General features: G+C 40.8%; 1 protein-coding gene across 2 annotated transcripts; it reads right to left on the reverse strand.

Moving 5' to 3' along the window:
• Positions 1-54: 54 nt before the first annotated feature.
• Positions 55-27,367, reverse strand: cep78 (centrosomal protein 78). Of its 2 annotated transcripts, none has more exons than XM_020468965.2 (16): positions 27,207-27,367; positions 17,160-17,425; positions 16,893-17,062; positions 16,736-16,808; positions 16,541-16,644; positions 9,116-9,290; positions 8,854-8,967; positions 8,605-8,669; positions 8,359-8,464; positions 7,538-7,652; positions 7,323-7,365; positions 7,056-7,190; positions 6,768-6,845; positions 3,029-3,198; positions 2,647-2,782; positions 55-2,465 (listed from the first exon to the last, which is right to left on the reverse strand). In XM_020468965.2, exons 2-16 carry the CDS (start codon positions 17,416-17,418, stop codon positions 1,896-1,898), a joined length of 2,313 nt encoding a protein of 770 aa, XP_020324554.1. In that variant the 5' UTR covers positions 17,419-17,425; positions 27,207-27,367; the 3' UTR covers positions 55-1,895. The 2 variants fall into 2 exon arrangements, with proteins under 2 accessions (XP_020324554.1, XP_020324562.1); XM_020468973.2 differs by having other exon boundaries at positions 2,665-2,782; positions 27,207-27,364.
• Between the last annotated feature and the right edge of the window lie 403 nt (positions 27,368-27,770).

Consider the following 27,770-nt stretch of genomic DNA (forward strand, 5'->3'; position numbering starts at 1 on the left):
GATCAGCAGATCTCTGACACAGACACTCAAAAACGAGCTCCAAAAGATTTTCAGTGAAACCAGCACCACTGTAGAATGCAATAAATACACCTGCAGAAAGAACACAGGTACATTGTGTTCAACATGTGGAGAGAAAGACTGAAGGGATCATTTTGACCAATAGGGTAAAATCACACCTAAGTGTTACTGTTACTGGGAAATACAAGAAAAATTGTGCAAAGCTGCACTCACTGCTCTCTCCTTGCCACACTGAAATGCGGAGGTTGAACAGCTGTTCAGCCAAATGAGTGTAGTCAAGTCAAAGTTAAGAAATAGTGTCACTGCACACTCTCAACTCCATACTCCTGGTGCGGTATGGACTGAAGCTGGCTGGTGATAGCTGTTACCAGCATAAACTACCAATTCTGCAGCAGTTTGGCACCACAGCAGCGTACAGCTTTAAGGCCACTCCATCCTCTTCTGCTGGTTCCAGCTGTGACAATGCAGTTGGACAGTGAAGACGAAGAGGATTTCCTTGCCAATCTATGATTCATCATATTTACAGTACATATGCAAGGAGTGGACTTTCTGGAACTGGTGGAGACACACAGCTGATGGTGGCAGTGTGTACTGCAGTGTCAACGAGAACAGTGGCAATATCTGGAGGAAACCATTGAGCAGCTAGCCAGCCAAGCAGCACAACAACCTGGAGAGAGCTGGAGAGTGATGCCTAGCGCACACATCATTATTTGAGTTAAGTTGCTTGTTCAATAAGATAGCATATATATCTTGTTATTAGCTTGTACCTATAATTGTTGATCAGTTAGGTAGCATGTTAACTACCAATACACTGCATAAAACTATAAATTGTTCAGAATGTGTAGGTTTACTAGTTAAAAAGAAAATAAATCAAATGTAATTGTTCAATAATGTGTAATTGTTCAATAATTCAATGTGTTGTGTTTAAAAATATAAAATATGTTGTGTTTATATTACTTTTACAAATAAAAAAAATATGATAAACAAATCTAAACTAACAAATGTCAAATCATATTTTTCACCGAGATGGCCAGTCAATTTGAGTAACGTTATTGTATATTCTACGTAATGACGCAGTTTTGCGTAATGGCGTCATCACACAATGACATCACAACGTCTTTTAGCAACAAATTGACCTGCCTCTAGCAACTTCCCCTGAAAATGAGTTGGCAACACTGCCCACAATGCATGCAATGGCTGCAGCATTATGTTGGTGAAGAACAACTTCAGAAACTTGCAGTCAAAACGAAATTACCCTTGATCACATGATTTCTGTAAAGTTCATGCAGTCTACATGTAGGCGCAAGTCGGAAATATTTTATCCCCATAATGCAACACTTTGAAAGGCAGTGACCAGCAATGGCCACAGACTTGACAAAAGTGATCCGCTCGAATGAGCCCATTGTTTTTGACCCCAGGAATAGCCCTGTAGAATGACCAAGAGTGATTTTTCCCATAACTTTTCCTAGTGTAAACAAACAAATGCATATGGTTGAACAGTGTAAACAAAGTAGTGCCCTACAATCAATGTATAAAAACTTTTTTTAAACAAAGTTTATTGTAGAAAATATATACATACATTTACAAACAGTATAAAAAAGTCAGTAAAAAAAAAAAATACTAAAAAGCCCAAAAAGTATTAATCTAACAAAAGGCTAAAATCACATTTAAGATTAGGCATCATTAGCACAATAACCTTTTAATAGTACTCCAATTTGGCACCAATGGCACAAGGTAAACACAGATATAACATGAAAATATTTTTTTAAACACTCAACAAGGGGCAGAGTTGTGGGTTCAGAACCCATCATCAGACTCACCACCCATGCTCCCTAGAGAGCAGATCTGTTCCAACATCTCAAACTCTGAATAGAGTTTCACCTCTGAGCTCCTGACCCTACCCTGCCTTCTCCAGAAGCCTTTGACCCCAATGACCCAACAGATTCCAAACGCTCACTCATGTCACTCAGACTGGACCTTACAGAGCTGTTACTATGGAAGCTGTTGCTGTGGATGGAGCTGTAGGAGCAGTTGCTGTAATTAAAACTGTAACCATGTGAGCCTTTGCCGTTACTTTGGTGAGAGAAATTACGACCACGGGAACCTTTGCCATAGGAACCGCTACCCTGAGAGTCATTGCTAAGGGAGCCTTTAGCATACGAGTCATTTCCATGGGAGCCTTTGGCATGCGAGTCATTTCCATGGTAGCCGTTGCTATGGATACTGTTCTCAGTCCCTGACACCTGTCGCCCCTCCGGTTGTGAGGGCGAGGGATCCTTCTGCTGATTCTCTCCACCAGATTTCGCCACACTGGCTAACTCACTAGCAGGGACGGGGGGCACTTCCTGTGGTTCACCCTCTAACCCTAACCCTCTGAGGGTGGCTGGAGCTCCGGGGATGAATCCGTTGGGCTGGCCCTCTGACGGAGCATTGGGGCCAACGCCTCCCTGGAAAGACAACCCAGAGAATGAGATTGAATAGGACCCAAGCTACTGACAGATATTCACCACCAACACTCAGAATCTACACTGCTTAACACTTGAATATCTACCAAAGAAACACCATCCCTGACGACAATCTTAGTACATACATACTGTACACCACCCATACCGCACTGAGACTATTTACAGAAGGTGCCGCATCAACCTTATCTCCCGTGTCTTGGTCCCCTGCCCCAACAAGAGGCTGTCCAACACTGGAGGACAGCTGGGGTGGGCCAAAGTCGGACTGGTCAATCCCTGCCATGGAGGCCAACTGGCCCAGTCTGAGAGACATAGCAGAGCATAGGGTATGTGTTAGAATACACAAGATAAACACTGGAGAAGCAGGATAATCATTACACAACAAGTAACGTCCCCTCACATCTAAACCCCCCAGCCTAGAAGTAAGTCTCAATATTTGTCCCTTTGAGGTGAAACTCCACACATTCAAAGAAAAACTGTCCATTTCTTTCTTTACCGAGGAACTTTGTGAACCCACCAATATAGATTTTCCCAGTCACAAGGCTTACCCAGCATCCTTGAGCAGGTCCAGGAAGGCGTGGAACTTGCCGAAGGAGCTCTCGATGCTGTCCAGAACCGCATCGTCCTCCAGAACACTGGAGGGGCCAGTAGCAGGAGCATGCAGTGCCTCCGACAGGGAGAAGTTGATATTGCGCAGCCGAGCATTCTCCAACTCATACTGAACAGACAGAGCAGTTGATTGACAATTAAAATACACACGATAAGAATAAAAAAGGGGCATAGGTTACATACAGTACCAGTCAAAAGTTGGGACACACCTACTCATTCAAGGGTTTCTTTACTTTTTTATATTTTCTACATTGTAAAATAATAGTGAAGACATCACAACTATGAAATAACACATATGTAATCATGTAGTAACCAAGGCAAAATAACCACCCTTTGCCTTGATGACAGCTTTGCACAATCTTGGCATTCTCTCAACCAGCTTCATGAGGAATGCTATTCCAACAGTCGAAGGAGTTCCCAAATACACTACTGTTCAAAAGTTTGGGGTCGCTTAGGAATGTCCTTTGTTTTCCATGAAAACATACATGAAATGAGTTGCAAAATTAATAGGAAATATAGTCAAGCCGTTGACAAGGTTATAAATAATGATTTTTAATTGAAATAATAATTGTGTCCCTCAAACTTTGCTTTCATCAAAGAATCCTCCATTTGCTGCAATTGCAGCCTTGCAGACCTTTGGCATTCTAGTTGTCAATTTGTAGAGGTAATCTGAAAAGAATTCACCCCATGCTTCCTGAAGCACTTCCCACCAGTTGGATTGGCTTGATGGGCACCTCTTACATACCACACGGCCAAGCTGCTCCCACAACAGCTCAATAGGGTTGAGATCAGATAACTGTGCTGGCCACTCCATTATAGACAGAATACCAGCTGACTGCTTCTTCCCTAAATAGTTACTGCCTAGTTTGGAGCTGTGCTTTGGGTCATTGTACTGTTGTAGGAGGAAATTGGCTCCAATTAAGCACCGTCCACAGGGTATGGCATGGTGTTGCAAAATGGAGTAATGATCTTGTAGAAGGAAAGATATTTTACCCTGTACAAACCTCCCACTTTACCACCAGCAAAGCACCCCCAGACCATCACATTGCCTCCACCATGCTTGACATGGCGTCAAGCACTCCATCTTTTCATTTTTTCTGCGTCTCACGAATGTTCTTCGTAATCCGAACACCTCAAACTTAGATTTGTCTGTCCAGTGTCTGTGTTCTTTTGCCCATCTTAATCTTTTCTTTTTATTGGCCAGTCTGAGATATGGCTTTTCTTTTGCAACTCTGCCTAGAAGGTCAGCATCCCGGAGTCGCCTCTTCACTGTTGACGTTGAGACTGGTGTTTTGCAGGTACTATTTAATGAAGCTGCCAGTTGAGGAATTGTGAGGCGCCCGTTTCTTGGCAATTCTTGGCAATTTCTCGCATGGAATAGCCTTCGTTTCTCAGAACATGAATAGACTGACGAGTTTCAGAAAAAAGTTGTTTGTTTCTGGGCATTTTGAGCCTGTAAACAAACCCACAAATGCAGATGCTCCAGATTCTCAACTAGTCTAAAGAAGGCCAGTTTTATTGCTTCTTTAAATCAGACAACAGTTTTCAGCTGTGCTAACAATTGCAAAAGGGTTTTCTAATAGCCTTTTAAAATTATAAACTTGGATTAACTAACACAACGTGCCATTGGAACACAGGAGTGATGGTTGCTGATAATGGGCCTCTGTACGCCTGTAGATATTCCATAAAATAAAATAAATCTGCTGTTTCCAGCAACAAGGGTCATTTACAACATTAACAATGTCTACACTGTATTTTGGATCAATTTGATGTTTTTTTACTGGACAAAAAAATTGCTTTTCTTTTAAAACAAGGACATTTCTAAGTGACCCCAAACTTTTGAACGTTAGTGTATGCTGATCACTTGTTGGCTGCTTTTCCTTCACTCTGCAGTCCAACTCATCCAAAACCATCTCAATTGGGTTGAGGTTGGGTGATAGTGTAGGCTAGGTCATCTGATGCAGCACTCCATCACCCTCCTTCTTGGTCAAATAGCCCTTACACAGCCTGGAGGTGTGATTTGGGTCATTGTCCTGTTGAAAAACCGATGATAGTCCACGAATCACTAACCAGATGGGATGGCGTATCGCTGAAAAATGCTGTGGTAGCCATGGTGGTTAAGTATGCCTTGAAATCTAAAGAAATCCCTGACAGTGTCACCAGCAAAGCACCCCTACACAATCACACCTTCTCCTCCATGCTTCACTGTGGGAACCAGACATGCGAAGTTCACCTACTCTGCATCTCAAAGAAACGGCGGTTGGAACCAAAAATATCAAATTTGGACTCAGACCAAAAGGACAGATTTCCACCGGTCTAATGTCCATTGCTCGTGTTTCTTGGCCCAAGCAAGTCTCTTCTTCATATTGGTGTCCTTTAGTAGTGGTTTCTTTATAGCAATTCGACCTTGAAGGTCTGATTAACGCAGTCTCCTCTGAACAGTCGATGTTGAGATGGATCGGTTACTTATTTGGGCTGCAATTTCTGAAGCTGGTAACTAATGAACTTATCCTTTGCAGCAGAGATAACTCTGGGTCTTCCTTTCCTGTGGCGGTCCTCATTAGAGCCAGTTTCAACATAGCGCTTGGTTTTTGCAACTGCACTTGAAGAAACGTTCAGTTCTTGAAATGTTCCGCAATGACTGACCTTCATGTCTGAAAGTAATGATGGACTGTAGTTCCTCTTGTCTTATTTGAGCAGCTCTTGCCATAAATCACTAAAGCTGAAGACTCTTACCTCCCTCACTAACTTTAAGCACCAGCTGTCAGAGCAGCTCACAGATCACTGCGCCTGTACATAGCTCATCTGTAAATAGCCCATCCAATCTACCTCATCCTCCATACTGTATTTATTTATTCATCTTGCTCCTTTGCACCCCAGTATTTCTACTTGCACATTCATCTTCTGCACATTCTACCATTCCAGTGTTTAATTGCTATACTGTAATTACTTCGCCACCATGGCCTATTTATTGCCTTATACCTCTCTTATCCTACCTCATTTGCACATGTTGTATATAGATTTTTCTACTGTATTATTGATTGTATGTTTGTTTATTCCATGTGTAACTCTGTGTTGTTGTATGTGTCAAACTGCTTTGCTTTATCTTCGCAGTTGCAAATGAGAACTTGTTCTCAACTAGCCTACCTGGTTAAATAAAATGTGAAAAAATAAAGACTTAGTCTTTTACCAAATAGGGCTATCTTCTGTAAACCACCCCTACCTTGTCACAACACAACTGATTGGCTCAAACGCATTAAGGAAAGAAATTAGACAAATTTACTTTTAACAAGGCACACCTGTTAATTGAAATGCATTCCAGGTGACTACCTCATAAAGCTGGTTGAGAGAATGCCAAGAGTGTGCAAAGCTGTCATCAAGGCAAAGGGTGGCTACTTTGAAGAATCTCAAATATAAAATACATTTGGAATGGTTTAACAATTTTGTATTTACTACATGATTCCATATGTTATTTCATAGATTGGATGTCTTCACTATTATTCTACAATGTATAAAATCGTACAAATAAAGAAAAATCCTTGAATGAGTAGTGTCCAAACCTTTGACTGGTACTGTACATGTATGCAAGTCATACCATCTTCTCACAAAAATTGTAGAATATTGTATACTCTGCATTTTAGTCTTACTAGTACAAAAGGTTGGGATGACAGTCCGTACCTCCATGAGACGAGTGTCTGCCTTCACTCTGGCCCTCCTTTCCTCTGCTAGTCTGAGCCGACACTCCTCCAGCTCCACCTGTAGGAAAAACAGGAGAACTGCACTCCATCACTGTCAAATCAAAACACGTGTCGGTATGTCTGCCTGCCCGTCAGTCAGTGGGAGAGCAAACATGCCTGGTGTTTGTGGGGCTTGTCAATCAGGATGCACCTCAGTTTGAAGTAATTCCTTTTCAAAATGCCCCACTAAGTACAGTATGTGCACTGTCTGCTACCATATGGGCTTTACCTGTACACGTCTGTACTGTCTGACAGTGATCCTCTCATGAAGACTAAGTGGTGACAGACTTTTTGTCTCAACCGCTTCCTCCTCTCCCTCCTCCTCTGACTCAGTCTCCATTGTCACCTTGACATTGGCAGCCCCCTGAAGAAGACCATATATTTGACATCAACAGAACATATGACCACAATACAGGTCAGGCACATAGGGATTACATGTGGCCAAAAAGTGTCAGAATTCGTCTCTAACAGTGTGTTAGATAAATGGATTGCTTACCTCAAAGCTCTGCTCTGCCACTGTATTACCTGGAGGAAGTCCTCTGTCAAGGTAGGAGGACATGAAAGGACATGAAAAGAAGAGGATATTCAACCACTCATGGAGGACAATGGAAGTTGATTTTAGTCTTTATTATTGAAATTAAGATAAATAAAGGCGTTTCATCTTGTAGGAGGAAGATTCCTGTAGTCATTCTCCTCGACGACTGCCCTTACCTCTGTCGTCCAGCACGTTCTGCAGTGCGCCATGGGATACACCTGCTGGAGCAGGGGTGTGGCTGCTGGGCAACAACTGGACTCCGCCTACCGGCCAACGACAACCTGCGAGGACCTGGGGCAGAACCATATATGGTCAACACCAGCAGGAAATGATATGAGGTCAGCAGTTGAAAATAATGTGATTATTATTAGAACATCACAGGGTTCATTCGTATGGTAACTACATAGGGAAGTTTCATCTCAACACGATATGAAAGTCGATACGTCACACACATCAAACAAAGCATTACGTACACTGGTAGCAAGCAAAGAGAGAGGATGCCGTAGCGAACGAACTATAAATAAGTGAATTGTTTAATTCCACAGTTAGTTACATGTATTTACTGTTGGTTAACTACCGCTATTAGACTTTTGGTTAACTACCGCTATTAGACTTTTAGATACCGGGCAACCATAATGCTACTTCCTAGCTCCAGAAAGGATGTGGTGGCTCTAGTTACATTTACCCATTTAAAACATATCCATATCCACATATCCACTGTTATAGTGTATAGTTTGGAGGCTTAGTATTGAGAGGCTGATGGCTAAGGGAGAGTTAACAGTGACCTGGATTGTGTTCATTATGGAATGCAACCGGAAACAAAATAAATGTTTCCTATTGGACAAGTCTAGGTGGGCCCTCTATATTTCAGTCCATTGTTTTCCGTTTGGAGCCTATAATGAACACATCTCTGCATCACTGGGGGGGGGCAAAGGTCAAAGAGAGAATGCCTTGGAAACAAATATCTACTCCCTTGAGAGTAGATGATCAAAAGTACCTATCCTAAATGTTGCTTTTCCTCTAGCTGTATTTCCCAGTATTCTTCTCTTAAGGATGGGAGGTTTCTGTGAGTCTTTGAGGGCTGGGGGCTTGATCCAGGAGTACTACAACATAAAACACAGAGCACATACTACTGAGAAACCACCATCATCAACCCCAATACACATCTTCACACATGTATAATACAGTATGTATGTATGTTTACTTTAATAGCCAGATAGGCCAGGAGAAAATGTATTCCTACCTGAGAGGATTGACCATTAGTGTTCATGAGAACTCTTTCGATCACGGACTTCATCAGGTCGTTGTCTGTGCGAGGAGGAGAGGAGTAAGAACCACTCATGTTAGGCCTATAACAAACTCTCAAAGGAAAAAACTGCAAAACAAGTAGATATGATCATTCTGAAATGTCTACTTCCAAAATATACCCCTTTGACAGGTGCCATGAGTAAAACAATCCCATCCAATCAGAGCAGTGTCAGTTGGAACTTACCCACCAAGGGGTTCCTCCTGATATCCAGGACACAGAGAGAAGAGTTGGACTTTAGAGCCTCCAGCAGAGACCGTGTCCCATCGTTGGACAAACCACACTTCTGCAGATCCAAGGCTAGGAAAACAATGCAAAAAACTACAGTCAATAGCACTATTAACAAAGAAGTTTTGATATAGTGTTCCTTAATATACACAACCCTGGATTCGAGCCCAAGGAAACTTGACTTGAAAGTGGGTCAATGAGACTGAACATGTCCTCTGACCTTTGACCCAGAGGTCCTCAGCCAGTTCCTGTGCGAGGGCGGCCGCCCCTCTGTCTCCCACCAGGGTGTTGCAGTTGAGAGTGACCCGGCGGAGGCCTCCCATGCCCTCGAATTCAGGCCTCCTATACCTCAGAGATTCGGCCCAGGCTGCACTGTGTCTCCGCATTGCCTGATGCTGCAATGCAGGGGAGAGGTCATTCAACTGGAGGTCAGACACACAACCCCAAACAACAAGGATGCACAATTCTGCCCAATTGTTGAATGTGAATGTGTAATGACTTCAATACAGATCTTCTCTGAGTATGTCATACTGACCATCCCCACTAGAGGGATTACAGAGCTCACTGTAATGACAGTCACAGATGGCACACATACTCATTCCATTTATCAATTGTGTGTCAAGGCTTAAAAAAAACTACTTTAACAGATCTCTTCACAGTCATCTACACTGACTGAAGTGGATTTAACAAGTGACATCAATAAGTGATCCTAGCTTTCACCTGGATTTACCTGGTCGGTCATGGGAAAAGCAAGTGTTCTTAATGTTTTGTATACTCAGAGTATATAAACCTTGGATTGCTAGCCATTGTGTGGCTTTGAAGCCAACGGTTGGCCATATTGGTGCTCCCCAGTAGGAGCGGTCCTCCATAGGAATTAATGGAATTCTACAGTATTTCAATTAAAAGTATTAAAATAAAAAAATTACATGTAATACTTTTGTTATAGTGGGGACAGGAACATTAGTTCTCAAAAAAAGTATACTTTAAGGAAAATGTGTGTATGTACAGTACCAGTACCAGTCCAAAGTAAGTAAGCATTTCACGGTAAGGAATACACCGATTGTATTCGGCGCATGTGAAAAATAAAGTTTGATTTGAAAAATCATCAAGCACTATGGTGAAACTGACTCATGAGGACCGCCACAGGAAAGGAACACCCAGAGTTCTCTGCTGCAGAGGATGAGTTCATTAGAGTTACCAGCCTCAGAAAATTTCAGCCCAAATAAATGCTTCAGAGTTCAAGGAACAGACACATCTCAAAATCAACTGTTCAGAGGAGACTGTGTGAATCAGGCCTTCATTGTCGAACTGCTGCAAAGAAACCATTAATAAAAGGAGACCAATAAGAAGAGACTTGCTTGGGCCAAGAAACAAGAGCAATGAACATTGGACTGGTGGAAATTTGTTCTTTGGTCTGATGAGTCCAAATTTGAGATTTTTGGTTCCAACCACCATGTCTTTGTGAGATGCAGGGTAGGTGAACGGATGATCTTCGCAAGTCTGGTTCCCACCATGAAGCATGGAGGAGATGTGATGGTGCTTTGCTGGTGACTCTGATTTATTTAGAATTCAAGGCACACTTAACCAGCATGGCTACCACAGCATTCTGCAGCGATACGCCATCCCATCTGGTTTGCACTTAGTGGGACTATCATTTGTTTTTCAACAGGATAATGACCCAAAACACTCCTCCAGGCTGTGTAAGGGCTATTTGACCAAGAAGAAGGATGATGGAGTACTACATCAGATGACCTGGCCTCCACAATCACCCGACCTCAACCCAATTGAGATGGTTTGGGATGAGTTGGACCGCAGAGTGAAGGAACAGCAGACAATAAGTGCTCAGCATATGTGGGAACCCTTCAAGACGGTTGGAAAAGCGTTCCAGGTAGAGCTGGTTGAGAGAATGCCAAGAGTGTGCAAAGCTGTCATCAAGGCAAAGGGTGGCTATTTGAAGAATTTCAAATACAAAATATATTTAGATTTGTTTAACACTTTTTGGTTATTACAAGATTCCATGTGTTATTTCATAGATTTGATGCCTTCACTATTATTCAACCATGTAGAAAATAGTAAAAAATTAAGAAAAATGTACGTACACTACCGTTCACTTAGAAATGTCCTTATTGTTGAAAGAAAAGCACATTTTTTGTCCATTAAAATATCAAATTGATCAGAAATACAGTGTAGATAGTCATTTACAACATTAACTATTGTAGCTGGAAACGGCAGATTTTTTATGGAATTTCTACATAGGCGTAGAGGCCCATTATCAGCAACCATCACACCTGTGTTCCAATGGCACGTTGTGTTAGCTAATCCAAGTATCATTTCAAAAAGGCTAATTGATCATTAGAAACCCTTTTGCAATTATGTTAGCACAGCTGAAAACTGTTGTGCTCATTAAAGAAGCATTAAATCTGGCCTTCTTTAGACTAGTTGAGTATCTGGAGCATCAGCATTTGTGGGTTCGATTACAGGCTCAAAATGGCCAGAAACAAAGCACTTTCTTCTGAAACTTGAAGGCCATTCCATGCAAGAAATTGCCACTACTCCCTTCACAGAACAGAGCAAACTGGCCCTAACCAGAATAGAAAGAGGAGTGGGAGGCAACGGTGCATAACTCAGCAAGAGTAGAAGTACATTAGTGTCTAGTTTGAGAAAGAGATGCCCTGTAAATCTTCAACTGGCAGCTTCATTAAATAGTACCCGCAAAACACCAGTCTCAACGTCAACAGTGAAGAGGCAACTCCGGGATGCTGACCTTCTAGGCAAAGTTGCAAAGAAAAAGCCATATCTCAGACTGGCCAATAAAAAGAAAATATTAATATGGGCAAAAGAACAGACATCTAAGTTTGAGGTGTTCGGATGACGAAGAACATTTGTGAAACGCAGAAAAAATGAAAAGATGCTGGAGGAGTGCTTGACGCCATCTGTCAAGCATGGTGGAGGCAATGTGATGTTCTGTGGGTGCTAAAGTTGGAAATTTGTACAGGGTAAAATAGCCGTCCTTCTTCAAGACCCATCACTCCATTTTGCAATGCCATGCCATACCCTGTGGACGCCGCTTAATTGGAGCCAATTTCCTCCTACAACAGGACAATGACCCAAAGCACAGCTCCAAACTATGCAATAACTACTTAGGGAAGAAGCAGTCAGCTGGTATTCTGTCTATAATGAAGTGGCCAGCACAGTTACCTGATCTCAACCTTATTGAGCTGTTGTGGAAGAAGCTTGACCGTATGGTAAGTAAGAAGTGCCCATCAAGCCAATCCAAATTGTGGGAAGTGCTTCAGGAAGCATGGGGGGAAATTTCTTCAGATTACTTCAACAAATTGACAAATAGATTGCCAAAGGTCTGCAAGGCTGCAATTGCAGACGATTCTGACGAAAGCAAAGTTTGAAGGACACAATTATTATTTCAATTAAAAATCATTATTTATAACCTTGTCAACGTCTTGCCTATATTACCTATTCATTTTGCAACTCATTTCAAGGATGTTTTCATGGGAAAGGACATTTGTGACCCCAAACTTTTGAACAGTAGTTTATAACTTCGCAAAAAAAGTAACATCCTCACTGTCAACTGCGTTTTTTTCCCCAGAAAACGTAACATGTATAAATATTTGAACAAAGAGGGGGGGGATCAAAATAAAAAATAAGTCAGTATCTGGTGAGAGATGTTACCCCACTCTTCCACCAAGGCACCTGCAAGTTCCCAGACATTTCTGGGGGGGGGCGGGGTCCAACAGGTCCCAGACATGCTGAATGGGATTGGGATTGAGATCCAGGCTCGTCGCTGGCCATGGCAGAACACTGACATTCCTGTCTTGCAGGAAATCACGCACAGAATGAGCAGTATGGCTGGTGGCATGCTGGAGGGTCATGTCAGGATGAGCCTGCAGGAAGGGTACCACATGAGGAGGATGTCTTCCCTGTAACACGTCAGTGTAACACGTCAGTGAAGAGCACTTTTTGCCAGTCCTGTCTGGTCCAGTGACGGTGGGTTTGTGCCCATAGGCAACGTTGTTGCCGGTGATGTCTGGTGAGGACCTGCCTTACAACAGGCCTACAAGCCCAGCCTCTCTCAGCCTATTGCAGACAGTAGGAGCACTGATGGAGGAATTGTGCGTTCCTGGTGTTACTCGGGCAGTTGTTGTTGCTATCCTGTACCTGTCCCGCAGGTGTGATGTTCGGATGTACTGATCCTGTGCAGGTGTTGTTACACGTGGTCTGCCACTGCGAGGACGATCAGCAGTCCGTCCTGTCTCCCTGTAGCGCCGTCTTAGGCGTCTCACAGTACGGACATGGCAATTTATTGCCCTGGCCACAGCTGCAGTCCTCATGCCTCCTTGCAGTGTGCCTAAGGAACGTTCATGCAGATGAGCAGGGATCCTGGGCATCTATCTTTTGGTGTTTTTCAGCGTCACTAGAAAGGCCTCTTTAGTGTCCTAAGTTTTCATAACTGTGACCTTAATTGCCTACTGTCTATAAGCTGTTAGTGTCTTAATGACCATTCCACAGGTGCATGTTCATTAATTGTTTATGGTTCATTGAAAAAGCGTGGGAAACAGTGTTAAGATCTGTGAAGTTATTTGGAGGGTCCTGAAAAAGGGATGTTTCTTTTTTTGCTGAGTTCACACACACACACACTATAATTTGTATATGCAGTGCCTTTGGAAAGTATTCAAATCCCTTGACTTTTTCCACATTTTTTGTTAGGTTACAGCCTTATTCTAAAATGCATTAAATCGTTTTTTTTACCCTCATCAACATCGACACACAATACTCCATAATGACAATGCAAAAACAGGTTTAGAATTATTTGCTAATTTATATATATTTTTTTAACTGAAATATCACATTGACATAAGTATTCAGACCCTTTACTCAGTACTATGTTGAAGCACCTTTGGCAGTGATTACAGCCTTTTGTCTTCTTGGGCATGAAGCTACAAGCTTGGCACACCTGTATTTGGGGAGTTTCTACCATTCTTCTCTGCAGATCCTCTCAAGCTCTGTCAGGTTGGATGGGGTGCGTTGCTGCACAGCTATTTTCAGGTCTCTCCAGAGATGTTAGATCGGGCTCTGGCTGGGCCAGTCAAGGACATTCAGACACTTGTCCCAAACCCACTCCTGCATTGTCTTGGCTGTGTGCTTAGGGTCGTTGTCCTGTTGGAAGGTGAACCTTCGCCCCAGTCTGAGGTCCTGAGCGCTCTGAAGCAGGTTTTCATCAAGGATCGCTCTGTACTTTGCTCCGCTCATCTTTGCCTCGATCCTGACTAGTCTCCCAGTCCCTGCTGCTGAAAAACATACCCACAGCATGATGCTGCTACCACCATGCTTCACTGTAGGGATGGTGCCAGGTTTCCTCCAATGTGACACTTGGCAATTAAGTCAAGCAGTTCAATCTTGATTTCATCAGACCATGGTCTGAGAATGTTTAGGTGCCTTTTGGCAAACTCCAAGCAGGCTGTCATGTGCCTTTTACTGAGGAGTGGCTTCCGTATGGCCACTCTACCATAAAGCCTGATTAGTGGAGTGCTGCAGAGATGGTTGTCCTTCTGGAAGGTTCTCCCATCTCCACAGAGAAACTCTAGAGCTCTGTCAGAGTGACCATTGGGTTCTTGTTCACCTCCCTGGAAGAGTCTTGGTGGTTCCAAACTTGTTCCATTTAAGAATTATGGAGGACCACTGTGTTCATGGGGACCTTCAATGCTGCAGAAAGGCTTTGGTACCCTTCCCCAGATCTGTGCCTCGACACAATCCTGTGTCTGAGCTCTACAAAACTGGTGTGTGCCTTTCCAAATCATGTCCAATCAATTGAATTTACCACAGGTGGACTCTAATCAAAACTGTTTTTTTTCTTCTCGTCATTATGGGGTATTGTGTGTAGATTGCTGAAAATTTGTATTTATTTAATCAATTTTAGAATAAGGCTGTAACGTAACAACATTTTGAAAAAGTCAAAGGGTCTGAATACTTTCAGTGTGAGCTACAAAAGTATTGGGACAATGACATTTGTTGTCGTTTTGGCTCTGTACTCCAGCACTTTGAAATTAAAATGATATAATGCCAATGAGGTTCAAGTGCAGGCTGTTAGCTTTAATTTGAGGGTATTTACATCCACAGCGGGTGAAACTTGTCTGTAACTTTCTCACTCATCATTATTCACGATTCATTCAGGACTATCTGTAATCATGGTAGCATCCACATTAACGTAGAAGTGTTTAGAGACATATTCTAAATAAACCTTTCACTACTTTAATACACAAGTGAATTTGCCCCAATACTTTTGGTCCCCTAAAATGGGTGGACTATGTAAAAAATAAAGTGCTCTAATTTCTAAACAGCTCACCCAATGTGTATGTAAATACACATTGGGTGAGTAAATGTGTATGTAAATACCCTTAAATTAAAGATTTTACTGAGTTAAGGGTCATATAAGGAAATCAGTCAATTGAAATAAATGAGCCTCTACTCTATGGATTTCACATGACTGGGAATACAGATATGCATCTGTTGGTAACAGATACCTTAAAAAAATGTAAAAAAAAGAGAAAGGGCATCAGGATCTTGTCAGCGTATCGCTGTGCATTCAAATTGCCATCGATAAAATGCAATTGTGTTCATTGTCCATAGCTTATGCCCATACCATAACCCCACCACAGGGCACTCTGTTCACAACGTTGACATCAGCAAACCACTCGCCTAGTTAAATAAAAGGTCTAAAAAAAAAATAGAATTATTTTTTTAAATGTGGGCAAGTCAGTTAAGAACAAATTCTTATTTTCAATGACGGCCTAGGAACAGTGGGTTAACTGCCTGTTCAGGGGCAGAACGACAGATTTGTACCTTGTCAGCTCGGGGATTTGAACTTGAAACCTTTCGGTTACTAGTCCAACACTCTAACCACTAGGCTACCCTGTCGCCCCAGTGACACCTGACACCATACATGTGGTCTGCGGTTGTGAGGCAGGTTGGATGTACTGCTAAATTCTCTAAAATGACATTGGAGGCAGCTTATGGTAGGAGAAATGAACATTCAATTCTCTGGCAACATCCCTGCAGTCACCATGCCAATTGCACAGTCCCTCAAAACTTGAGACATCTGTGGCATTGTGTTGTGTGACACATTTTAAAGTGGCCTTATTGTCCCCAGCACAAGGTGCACCTGTGCAATGATCATGTTGTTTAATCAGCTTCTTGATATGCCACACCTGTCAGGTGGATGGATTATCTTGGCAAAGGAGAAATACACACCAGTAGGGATGTAAACAAATGTGCACAAAATTTGAGAGAAATAAGCTTTTGGTGCATATGGAAAATTCCTGGGATCTTTTATTTCAGCTCATGAAACATGGGACCAACACTTTACATGTTGCGTTTATATTAGTATTTATATCTCATAATATAATTTAAAAGTATGCAGTACGGTGTCTGTAATAGAATAAACGTGGAAAAACTAATGTAGACATTAATAAATGCATTTCTACAGCCAAAATATTTTTTACAAACAGTGGGGAGTGCCAAGATGGAGGCACAGTGGCTTCAACACAGCGCCTCCGATCAGTCATCTAGTGTATATATAAATATTTGCAAAGGAAGGGTTGGTAAGACCAAGCTCATAACAGAGGTCCAGTACCTTGATGATGTTGGCCATATGCTCCGCTCCTCTCCAGGTCAGATTGCAGCCTGTGAAATCCACTGTCTTTATAGATGGAGAGTACTTCACACTCTGGCAGATAGCTGAACATTAGAAAACACCAAATCAGACAAAAAAGATAATGTGGTCATAACTTGCACACAAGAACACATTTTCCCACTACGTCTCACTCACCTTCTAACCCCTCGTCTGCTATAGGACAATGAGCCAAAGAGAGATTTTCCAAAGAGACACTTTTGGCTAAACCCTGGAATAACAACAAACTAGCATTAGTGGGTGCCTTGCAGAACCTTAAGTTGGTTCAGGTGAATCTGCCTCTGCAACTTGCTACCTTGGTAAGAGTGATAAGGTCTCTCTCTCTAAATGGAAGACCATGGAGTTGGAGGGTCTTGAGGTTTGGTGAAGCTGTCAGACACTCCCTGAGTGCTTTACACAGTTTGAACGTCATCTCCTTGGAGCGGATGGCTGGAATCTTCTTCCTATTGCCAGCCCTGTACCTTTCTGAGAAAGGTCATGAGAAGAGACCGTACAAGGAATAAGGATAGGTTATAAAGCAAGGGGCTCCTACTTCAAGTTGTTTAGCCAACTTGATGTTTACCTGTCTCTCCGATGCTGAGACCACTTTGGTAGCAGCTTCTGACTGCAACATGTTGTAGCTGTTTATTGATGGTCAGAGAGTTGAGTATGGGTGTCCAGTCTGTCAGTTTGAGCCGATCCCCGTTAAAGTCAAGCATCCCTTGACTCAGGTTTGCCTTGACTGCTGGCAATGGGACTGAGTCCTGCATAGTGCATGCATAATCATAATATGCCTCGAAATCTTGGGCACCTCTGCGCCGAATTTGGACTGTGTCCAACATTTCCAATCTAGTGGCAGAAAAAACAGAGTTAACTTAAAAGGACGCAATATGGAGGTTTAGGAACTTGTCTCCGTCAAATTGTGGCTTGAATGTTTATTTAATATCATATAAATAATATTAATACATTTTATTTAATGAAAGTAGCTATATAAATCCTTAGTTTTAGGCAAACATAGCTAATACTTTTGCTAATGCCTAGTCTGATTAATCAGGCTTTAATACACAATAAATGGGTATATATAGCCTTATACTAATGCCTGAAAAATATTGTAAGATGTTCCTTATAAGCCCGAATGTTGAGTAAAATTATATTTAAACTTAATCTACCGGTTGTCTGTGCGCTTTGTCCATCAGCTTCTTGAAATCTGAGACAAAATATCCACAGGAAAGTATTGTTTACTCAACTTTTTAGAGAGCTGGTAGGTATATGGTTCAGTTCAGCACAGGGGTAAAGTTAGTTTTATACTGGATATTCAGTTTGCGCCTCAATAGCATTGAATCAACCATACCATGACATAGCCCTTGATCATGACTAGGGTTGCACATTTTGGGGACTATTCAGAGGTGGAAACTTTCCGTGGGAATTAACAGGAATATATATGGGAATTGAAGGAAATATATGCAAATTAAAATTAATACCATTTTAATGTAGATGTTTTTTGCATTGGATATATATATATATATATATATATATATATATATATATATATATATCATATGGTGACCGAAACATAAACCTTTTACCTTATTATAAGTAGACATAGTTGCAAATGATTAAATCCTTCCAATAAAAAAATTAACATAATTTAGTTACAAATTGAACTTTAATTAAAGGAGTTGACTCTTCACATGGGATGATTTCACTCAACAACAAAAAGCAATATTGAATGATCCATCACATCTCCCAAAAACATTTTCAACATACATCTGTAAAATGAGTCTACAAACTAAAACTTTGGTTGTCTTCCTCTCAGGCTTCCATGTCTTCTCCTTGGACCTCCTCAATGTCCACCTCTTGAACATCAGACTCTGAGGCCTCATCTTCACTGTCACTTTCCAACCTTGTTGAGGATGGCTCGTTGTCAGGCTCAAAAAGCCTCAAATTTGCCCGGATGGACACCAATTTGTCAACCCTTGTATTGGTCAGCCTGTTGCGTGCTTTGGTGTGTGTGTTCCCAAACAAGGACCAGTTGCACTCTGAGGCAACTGATGTTGGTGGGATTTGGAGGATGATTGAGGCAACGGGAAAGAGCCTCAGATCCACAAAGTCCCTTCCACCAGGTGGCTGATGATATATGTTGGCACGACTGCCATATTGCATCTCCATCCCAAAGCCCTTGCTTGGAAGTGTAGTTCACCAGACTGCAAATAACCTTTCCCTCATCCAGGCCAAGGTGGCATGACATGGTAGTGATGACACCATAGGCCTTGTTGATCAGGATGCTCTTGCCAGCATACTTGGGGTCCAACATGTATGGGCTTCAGGCAGAAGTATTCACACTTTTTGATGTATTTCAGAACTGCAGTTTCCTCTGCTTGGAGCAACAGTGAAGTGGGCGGGGCAGTACGTATTTCTCCTCTTACATCTGCAAGCAGAGTCTGAACATCAGACAGGATGGCATTGTCTCCCTCAATCCGTGCAATGGCTACTGCTATAGGTTTCAGGAGTTTCAGGCTGCTTACCACTCTCTCCCAAAATACATCATCCAGGAGTATCCTCTTGATGGGGCTGTACATATCGGCAGACTATGATATGGCCATTTCTTGGAGACTCCTTCCCCTCCAGGAGACTGTCAAACATGATGACAACACCACCCCAACGGGTGTTGCTGGGCAGCTTCAATGTGGTGCTCTTATTCTTCTCACTTTGCTTGGTGAGGTAGATTGCTGCTATAACTTGATGACCCTTCACATACATAACCATTTCCTTGGCTCTCCTTGAGGAGCAGATTCAATGCATGTGCAGCACAGCCAATGGGTTTGATGTGAGGGTAGGACTCCTCCACTTTAGACCAAGCAGCCTTCATGTTCACAGCATTGTCTGTCACCAGTGCAAATACCTTCTGTGGTCCAAGGACATTGATGACTGCCTTCAGCTCATCTGCAATGTAGAGACCGGTGTGTCTGTTGTCCCTTGTGTCTGTGCTCTTGTAGAATACTGTTTGAGCGGTGGAGATGTAGTTAATTATTCCTTGCCCACGAACATTCGACCACCCATCAGAGATGATTGCAATACAGTCTGCTTTCTCTATGATTTGCTTGACCACCTGAACTTTGCATCCAGCAAATGATTAGATAAAGCATGTCTGGTTGGAGGGGTGTATGCTGGGTGAAGAACATTCGGAAATCTCTTCCAATACACATTGCCTGTGAGTATCAGAGGTGAACCAGTGGCATACACAGCTCGAGCAAGACATTCATCAGCCTTTCTCTGACTACGTTCCTCCATTGAGTCAAACAAACTTCGGATTCCAGGAGGACAATGAGCTCTTGCTATCAATAAGGTGTCTGATTTATCATTCTCACCTCGAATAGAACTAGAGGGACTTTTGTCAGACGTTGCTTGTTGTGAGGGCTGACGGAACTTTATGCACTTGGCCAGATGATTCTGCATCTTTGTTGCATTCTTCCCATATGATTTGGCACATTATTTGCAAATGTACACAGCTTTTCCTTCTACATTAGCTGCAGTGAAATGTCTCCATACATCAGATAGTGCCCATGTCATTTTCATGTAAAGATTAGAAAAAAATACCATATACAATTCCATGTACAGACAAATAGTTAAACAGTTAGATTAAACCATTCCTTTGTAAGATACATGTTTCATCTTAAAACATGTATGGAAACAGGTGAATTAACACTACTCAGTTAGCAGGCTCAAGCAAGCTAAAACACACATGGTAGCAAGAACTAACTAGCAGAAATTGTTAAGTTAGAAATGATTTAAACATACTAATTACAAGTTAACAAAAAAATTATGTATGTCACATAAAATATAGTCACCCCACCCAGCATTGTAATCAAGACTTACCAGTAAGCATGTAGTCCCTGTCTCAGACAGTGTAGTAATGTGATGGAAGAGTGCACTGCACATGTGATGGTAGCACGCACTGTGCATGCAGAGGGTTGCAATTCCATTGAATTGGGGATAGTTTAACCAAAATATGCCACCAGACCTAGAATTGTCTTATTTTAATCCCACAAAAAAAGGTTCACTGTTATAAGCTAACTCTTTTGATGAATTTAAACAGAATTCCAGGGCTTAACTTCCCTTGGTAAATGTCTGCAAAAATTCTGGAAATTTACTGGGAAATTTCCGACCCTCTGCAACCCTTATCATGACTCTCAGTTCCATTATATTACAAATACTGTAAGAGTCATCGGACGAAGGCGTTTTCTGTAGGGGGGGAGGGTTTGTTAAGAGCCGCAACACTCGGTCTGAACATTAACACGCAATCGCTTGCGGTACGGTTTTGGAAGCATAAGGACCTACTCTTTAATATCAGCTAGATATTATGTTTTAACAAAAAAAACAAATTGATACACACCTTTAGAGTTAGTGTTCCCACATGGCCATATTGCAGCGCTTTATGGAAACCAGACGGAAGACAGAGTGGACTGACTACCTATACTAATTAGCATTCTGTGTCTCAGAACACCTGTGTATGAACGGAGGATAGATGCAACAAACAAGTTGTCACTGAAAAATACTGTGGGTAGCAACTGTCTTAAAACCGTGTACAGGAAATATGTATTTTGCATTTGTGAAATTCTTTTGATGTGATATGAAAGCAGAGGGATTTCTGTTTCTAGAACCGTACCGCAATTGATAATCAATTCACTTTTAGGTGGAGTAGTTGGCTGTTTTGGCTTCCAGAGCCAATTCTCCCTTTAAAACAGAACATGTAAGGTCCTTGGTCTAAGGAGTAATGTTAAGCTTCTTTAGTCCAATATTATGCTAGCCATGATAATTAGGAGGGTGGATAACAATTGACACTGTGTGAATTTATATACAGTGCCTTGCAAAAGTATTCGGCACCCTTGAACTTTGCGACCTTTTGCCACATTTCAGGCTTCAAACATAAAGATATAAAACTGTATTTTTTTGTGAAGAATCAACAACAAGTGGGACACAATCATGAAGTGGAACGATATTTATTGGATATTTCAAACTTTTTTAACCAATCAAAAACTGAAAAATTGGGCGTGCAAAATTATTCAGCCCCCTTAAGTTAATACTTTGTAGCGCCACCTTTTGCTGCGATTACAGCTGTAAGTCGCTTGGGGTATGTCTCATCAGTTTTGCACATCGAGAGACTGACATTTTTTCCCATTCCTCCTTGCAAAACAGCTCGAGCTCAGTGAGGTTGGATGGAGAGCATTTGTGAACAACAGTTTTCAGTTCTTTCCACAGATTCTCGATTGGATTCAGATCTGGACTTTGACTTGGCCATTCTAACACCTGGATATGTTTATTTTTGAACCATTCCATTGTAGATTTTGCTTTATGTTTTGGATCATTGTCTTGTTGGAAGACAAATCTCCGTCCCAGTCTCAGGTCTTTTGCAGACTCCATCAGGTTTTCTTCCAGAATGGTCCTGTATTTGGCTCCATCCATCTTCCCATCAATTTTAACCATCTTCCCTGTCCCTGCTGAAGAAAAGCAGGCCCAAACCATGATGCTGCCACCACCATGTTTGACAGTGGGGATGGTGTGTTCAGGGTGATGAGCTGTGTTGCTTTTACGCCAAACATAACGTTTTACATTGTTGCCAAAAAGTTCAATTTTGGTTTCATCTGACCAGAGCACCTTCTTCCACATGTTTGTTGTGTCTCCCAGGTGGCTTGTGGCAAACTTTAAACGACACTTTTTATGGATATCTTTAAGAAATGGCTTTCTGCTTGCCACTCTTCCATAAAGGCCAGATTTGTGCAATATACGACTGATTGTTGTCCTATGGACAGAGTCTCCCACCTCAGCTGTAGATCTCTGCAGTTCATCCAGAGTGATCATGGGCCTCTTGGCTGCATCTCTGATCAGTCTTCTCCTTGTATGAGCTGAAAGTTTAGAGGGACGGCCAGGTCTTGGTAGATTTGCAGTGGTCTGATACTCCTTCCATTTCAATATTATCGCTTGCACAGTGCTCCTTGGGATGTTTAAAGCTTGGGAAATCTTTTTGTATCCAAATCCGGCTTTAAACTTCTTCACAACAGTATCTCGGACCTGCCTGGTGTGTTCCTTGTTCTTCATGATGCTCTCTGCGCTTTTAACGGACCTCTGAGGCTATCACAGTGCAGGTGCATTCATACGGAGACTTGATTACACACAGGTGGATTGTATTTATCATCATTAGTCATTTAGGTCAACATTGGATCATTCAGAGATCCTCACTGAACTTCTGGAGAGAGTTTGCTGCACTGAAAGTAAAGGGGCTGAATAATTTAGTTTTTGATTTGTTAAAAAAGTTTGAAATATCCAATAAATGTCGTTCCACTTCATGATTGTGTCCCACTTGTTGTTGATTCTTCACAAAAAAATACAGTTTTATATCTTTATGTTTGAAGCCTGAAATGTGGCAAAAGGTCACAAGGTTCAAGGGGGCCGAATACTTTCGCAAGGCACTGTATTTCAATGTTTTTTGGGATTTCAATCTTTAAAAAAAAAAAGTGTGGATTGTTCTCCATCCTCCCCTTGATTGAGAATATACCATTTTCAATGCTTGGTTCAATAGCTATTGATGAGAAACCCGAATATCCAATATAAAATTAACTGAACCATATACCAGCTCTCTAAAAAACATTGGGTAAACAATACTTTCCTGTGGATATTTTGTATAAAATTTTGAGCAGTTGAAGGTAGAGGTCGACCGATTATAATTTTTCAACGCCGATGCCGATTATTGGGAGGACCAAAAACCCTGATATCAATCAATCGGCCAATTTCTTTTTTGTTGTTGTAATAATGACAATTACAACAATACTGAATGAACACTTATTTAACTCAATATAATACATCAATAAAAATCAATTAAGCCTCAAATAAAATATGGAAACTTAGTTATAACATAATAACACACAGAAATACGAGCCTTAGGTCATTAATATGGTCGAATCTGGAAACTATCATTACGAAAACAAAACCATTCCGTATTTTATCTAATGGGTGGAATCCCTAAGTCTAAATATTGCTGTTACATTGTACAACCTTCAATGTTATGTCATAATTACGTAAAATTCTGGCAAATTAGTTTGCAACGAGCCAGGAGAAGTGACAATTTCACAAGGTTAATATTGCCTGCTAACCTGGATTTATTTTAGCTAAATATGCAGGTTTAAAAATATATACTTCTGTGTATTTATTTTAAGAAAGGCATTGATGTTTATGGTTAGGTACAGTCGTGCAACGATTGTGCTTTTTTCGCAAATGCGCTTTTGTTAAATAATCCCCCGGTTTGGCGAAGTTGGCTGTCTTTGTTAGGAAGAAATAGTCTTCACACAGTTCGCAACGAGCCAGGCGGCCCAAACTGCTGCATATACCCTGACTCTGTTGCAAGAGAAGTGAAACAATTGACCCAGTTAAAATAAATTAATGTTAGCAGGCAATATTAACTAAATATGCAGGTTTAAAAATATATACATGTGTATTGATTTTAAGAAATGCATTGATGTTTATGGTTAGGTACACGTTGGAGCAATGACAGTCCTTTAATATCATCAACCATGTGTAGTTAACTAGTGATTATGATTGATTGATTGTTTTTTATAAGATAGAAACATGTCAAACGATGTTTAAACTGTAATGGAACTCTTGACTTTTCGTCTGGATTTTGCACTCGCGCATTGTGCCTTTGGAATAGTGAATTAAACGCGAACAAAACGGAGGTATTTGGACATAAATATGGCCGTAATCGAACAAAACAAACATTTATTGTGGAAGTGGGAGTCCTGGGAGTGCATTCCGACGAAGATCAGCAAAGGTAAGTGAAGATTTATAATGCTATAACTGTATGGCTTGCTTTTGTGGCTGAATATTGTGCTTTTGCCGTAAAGCCTTTTTGAAATCTGACACAGCGGTTGCATTAAGAACAGGTTTATCTTTAATTATATGTAAAACATGTATCTTTCATCAAAGTTTATGATGAGTATTTCATGTGGCTCTCTGCAATTTCTCGGGATGTTTTGGAGGCATTTCTGAACATGGCGCCAATGTAAACTGAGGTTTTTGGATATAAATATGAACTTGATCGAACTAAACATACATGTATTGTGTAACATTGAGTCCTGGGAGTGTCATCTGATGAAGATCGTCAAAGGTTAGTGATTCATTTTATCTATATTTCTGCTTTTTGCGACACCTCTCTTTGGTTGAAAAATGGCTGAATGCTTTCTGTGACTAGTTGCTGACCTAACATAATGATATGCTCTGCTTTCGACAAAAGGCCTTTTTAAAATCGGACACTGTGGTTGGATTACCGAGAAATGTATCTTTAAAATGGTGTAAAATACTTGTGTGGTTGAGGAATTTTAATTATGAGATTTCTGTTGTTTTGAATTTGGCACACTGCACTTTCACTGGCTGTTGGCGAGGTGGGACGCTAGCGTCCCAAACGATCCCAGAGGGGTTAACTGACTTGCCAAGTTAAATAAAGGTGTAAATCGGATAAATCGGTGTCCACTTTTTTTTAATGTTATGAAAACTTGAAAATCGGCCCTAATTAAATCGGCCATTCCGATTAATCTGTCGACCTCTAGTTGAAGGACAACCCACACAGAAAACCGGAAGAGTAAGTTTATATTTAATTTTATTCAACATTCTGGCTTGTAAGGACATTTTAGTAGCACTAAAAACTAAAAGAGAATTGCTACTTTATTTAACAACTTTATAAAGATAAAGAATATTATAAGGTGGAGCACATTAAGAAATGGTTGGTGCTTAAGTAAATTAATGTCAAGAACATTAGCCTACTGGTAAAAAATATACAATTAAAATGTTAAAATAATTATTTATTTTTTAGATTGTATATTATTGTTTATTTACCAGTGCTATTGTTCAAGGATACAATTTTGAAATGCAATGTTTAAGAAAAGTCACTGTATTTTTGTGTTGCACAAACAAATTGCACTGTAAAGGAAAAACAATCGATTGTGTATCCATAAAACCAGGGTCCAGTCTACTCACTAGAGTCCGTAGAAAACAAATCAGATGAGTTAGAAAGTGTTGCTCGACTTTTACTGTGGCCAAACAGCTTAAAATGGGGTGCCTGGACACTATACAGTACAAATATAGCACTGTACAGAAAAAAAAACAATTATTTGTGCCGATGTTAAAGTATATGGGGAGTACTTTGTAGGGTTTGTACAATCTATATATGGTGTCCTTTCATGGGGCTCTGATTAATACAGTGTTGCTGGCCTTTTACTACACCCATTGCAATGGCCACAATGTAAATCACTGTATAGGCATTGCATCTCTCAGAGAGAGAAAAATATATAATTTGTGCCAATATAAAAGTGGGGTGGGAAGTAATCAGTAGGGTCTGTAGAATCTGTATATGGTGTCATTTCATGGGGCATCTATATATGGTTAAACTATATGATATTTCACTGTCTGCTTTTGTATTTAATCTAGATCATGCATTCTATTGTACTAGGTACTAATTCATAGATTTTCAGATGTGTTTTCTTGCTTGATCAAGTGACATATGCAATTATTCTTGAAATAGAAGCCATGTTTGTGCGCCAACGATTTACACGGATGATGGCGAAACGTTTGTGTTTTGTTTTAATTTATGCACTCTTGCACTGTGATTTTTTGGGAACCATGATGTTTTAGTAAACATCTTTTTTTTGCATTCAAGCCTCAGTTTTGGATATAATCCTTTTTTTCTACAGTGTGCAGTCTCCATCTCTTCCAGCATCTATACAGGGTGTCATTTCATGTACACACAATCTATTGTTTTTCCTTCACAGTGCTATATTTGTACAGTATAGTGTTCAGGCACCCTATTTTAAGCTGTTTGACCACAGTAAAAGTCCAGCAACAATCTGTATTATTCAGAACCCCATGAAATTACACCATATATAGATTCTACAGACCCTACTGAGTACTCCCCACCACACTTTTACATCAGCAACCAAAATAGTTTTTGCTCTATAAACCAATAGGTATTCCATATACAGTGATTCGCATTGGGGGCATTTACTTGACCTTTGAAAATGTTTTAAAACCCAAATTTAATGAAAATGTCACTTAAATATGAACAAATATGAATCATTGTTAATGTGTAGACAATTATGTTTCATATATCATGAATACAGGTTATTGGCACCTTTCTACAATTACCTGGGGCCTTGTATTGTGACTTTTTTAATGTTGCTGATGTAGCTATAGCTAATTAACTTGCAAGTGGGGTAACTGGCTAATAATAACTATTTAGCTAGTTAGTAAAAAAAAATGTAAATACATCAACCTTGGCAAGCAACACATTGTAGAGTACAAAAGTTGGTGGTAGCTTACTACGTTAACGTTAAAACACTGATAGCATTTGGGAATAAGCTTCAGATGGATGAGATGCCATCCAACGTTCCTACTAGTCGCTAGCCATGACAGCTTGCTAATGCTAGCTAACGTTAGTTAGCTGCAGACTACATAGTGAACAGTTAGCCAGCTATGGCCCCAGTTAAACCACAAGCTATCATTAATAAACATACATTCACTTTCAAATGTTGTAATGTTTTATGATTGTAAAGCTAGCTACCAAGATACACAACATGCAACCGCTCACCTGTCAGTTGCTCTAGGAGTTATTGTTTCCTTGGTTTCCTAACCGCGCCAACAGTCAAAACTGTGCAAACCCACCTCTGTTCCGCCAGCAAGAATAACGGCTATGGTACATAAGCAAGACATAGCAAGAATAAACCCGTGACCTCAGCGATTTCTTTCGAAATAAAAGTCCCGCAAAGAAGATGGTAAAAAGTAATACAAAATTGTCGAAATTCGTAACATTTTATGTTGAAATGTTAGCAGACTTAGAATGTTGTTTAACAATAGGAAAAAATGAATACAGTTAATCGCTTTTATAGCACAAATTATATTATAACATTGACATTATTGTTCAATGGGGCGGCAGGGTAGCCTAGTGGTTAGAGCGTTGGACTAGTAACCGGAAGGTTGAAAGTTCAAACCCCCGAGCTGACAAGGTACAAATCTGTCGTTCTGCCCCTGAACAGGCAGTTAACCCACAGTTCCTAGGCCGTCATTGAAAATAAGAATTTGTTCTTAACTGGCTTGCCTAGTTAAATAAAGTTAAAATAAAAAAATTGTTAACAGCATTAAAAGTAATGATTAG

Source organism: Oncorhynchus kisutch, linkage group LG3 (genome assembly GCF_002021735.2).
Source record: "Oncorhynchus kisutch isolate 150728-3 linkage group LG3, Okis_V2, whole genome shotgun sequence".
NCBI lineage: Eukaryota > Metazoa > Chordata > Actinopteri > Salmoniformes > Salmonidae > Oncorhynchus > Oncorhynchus kisutch.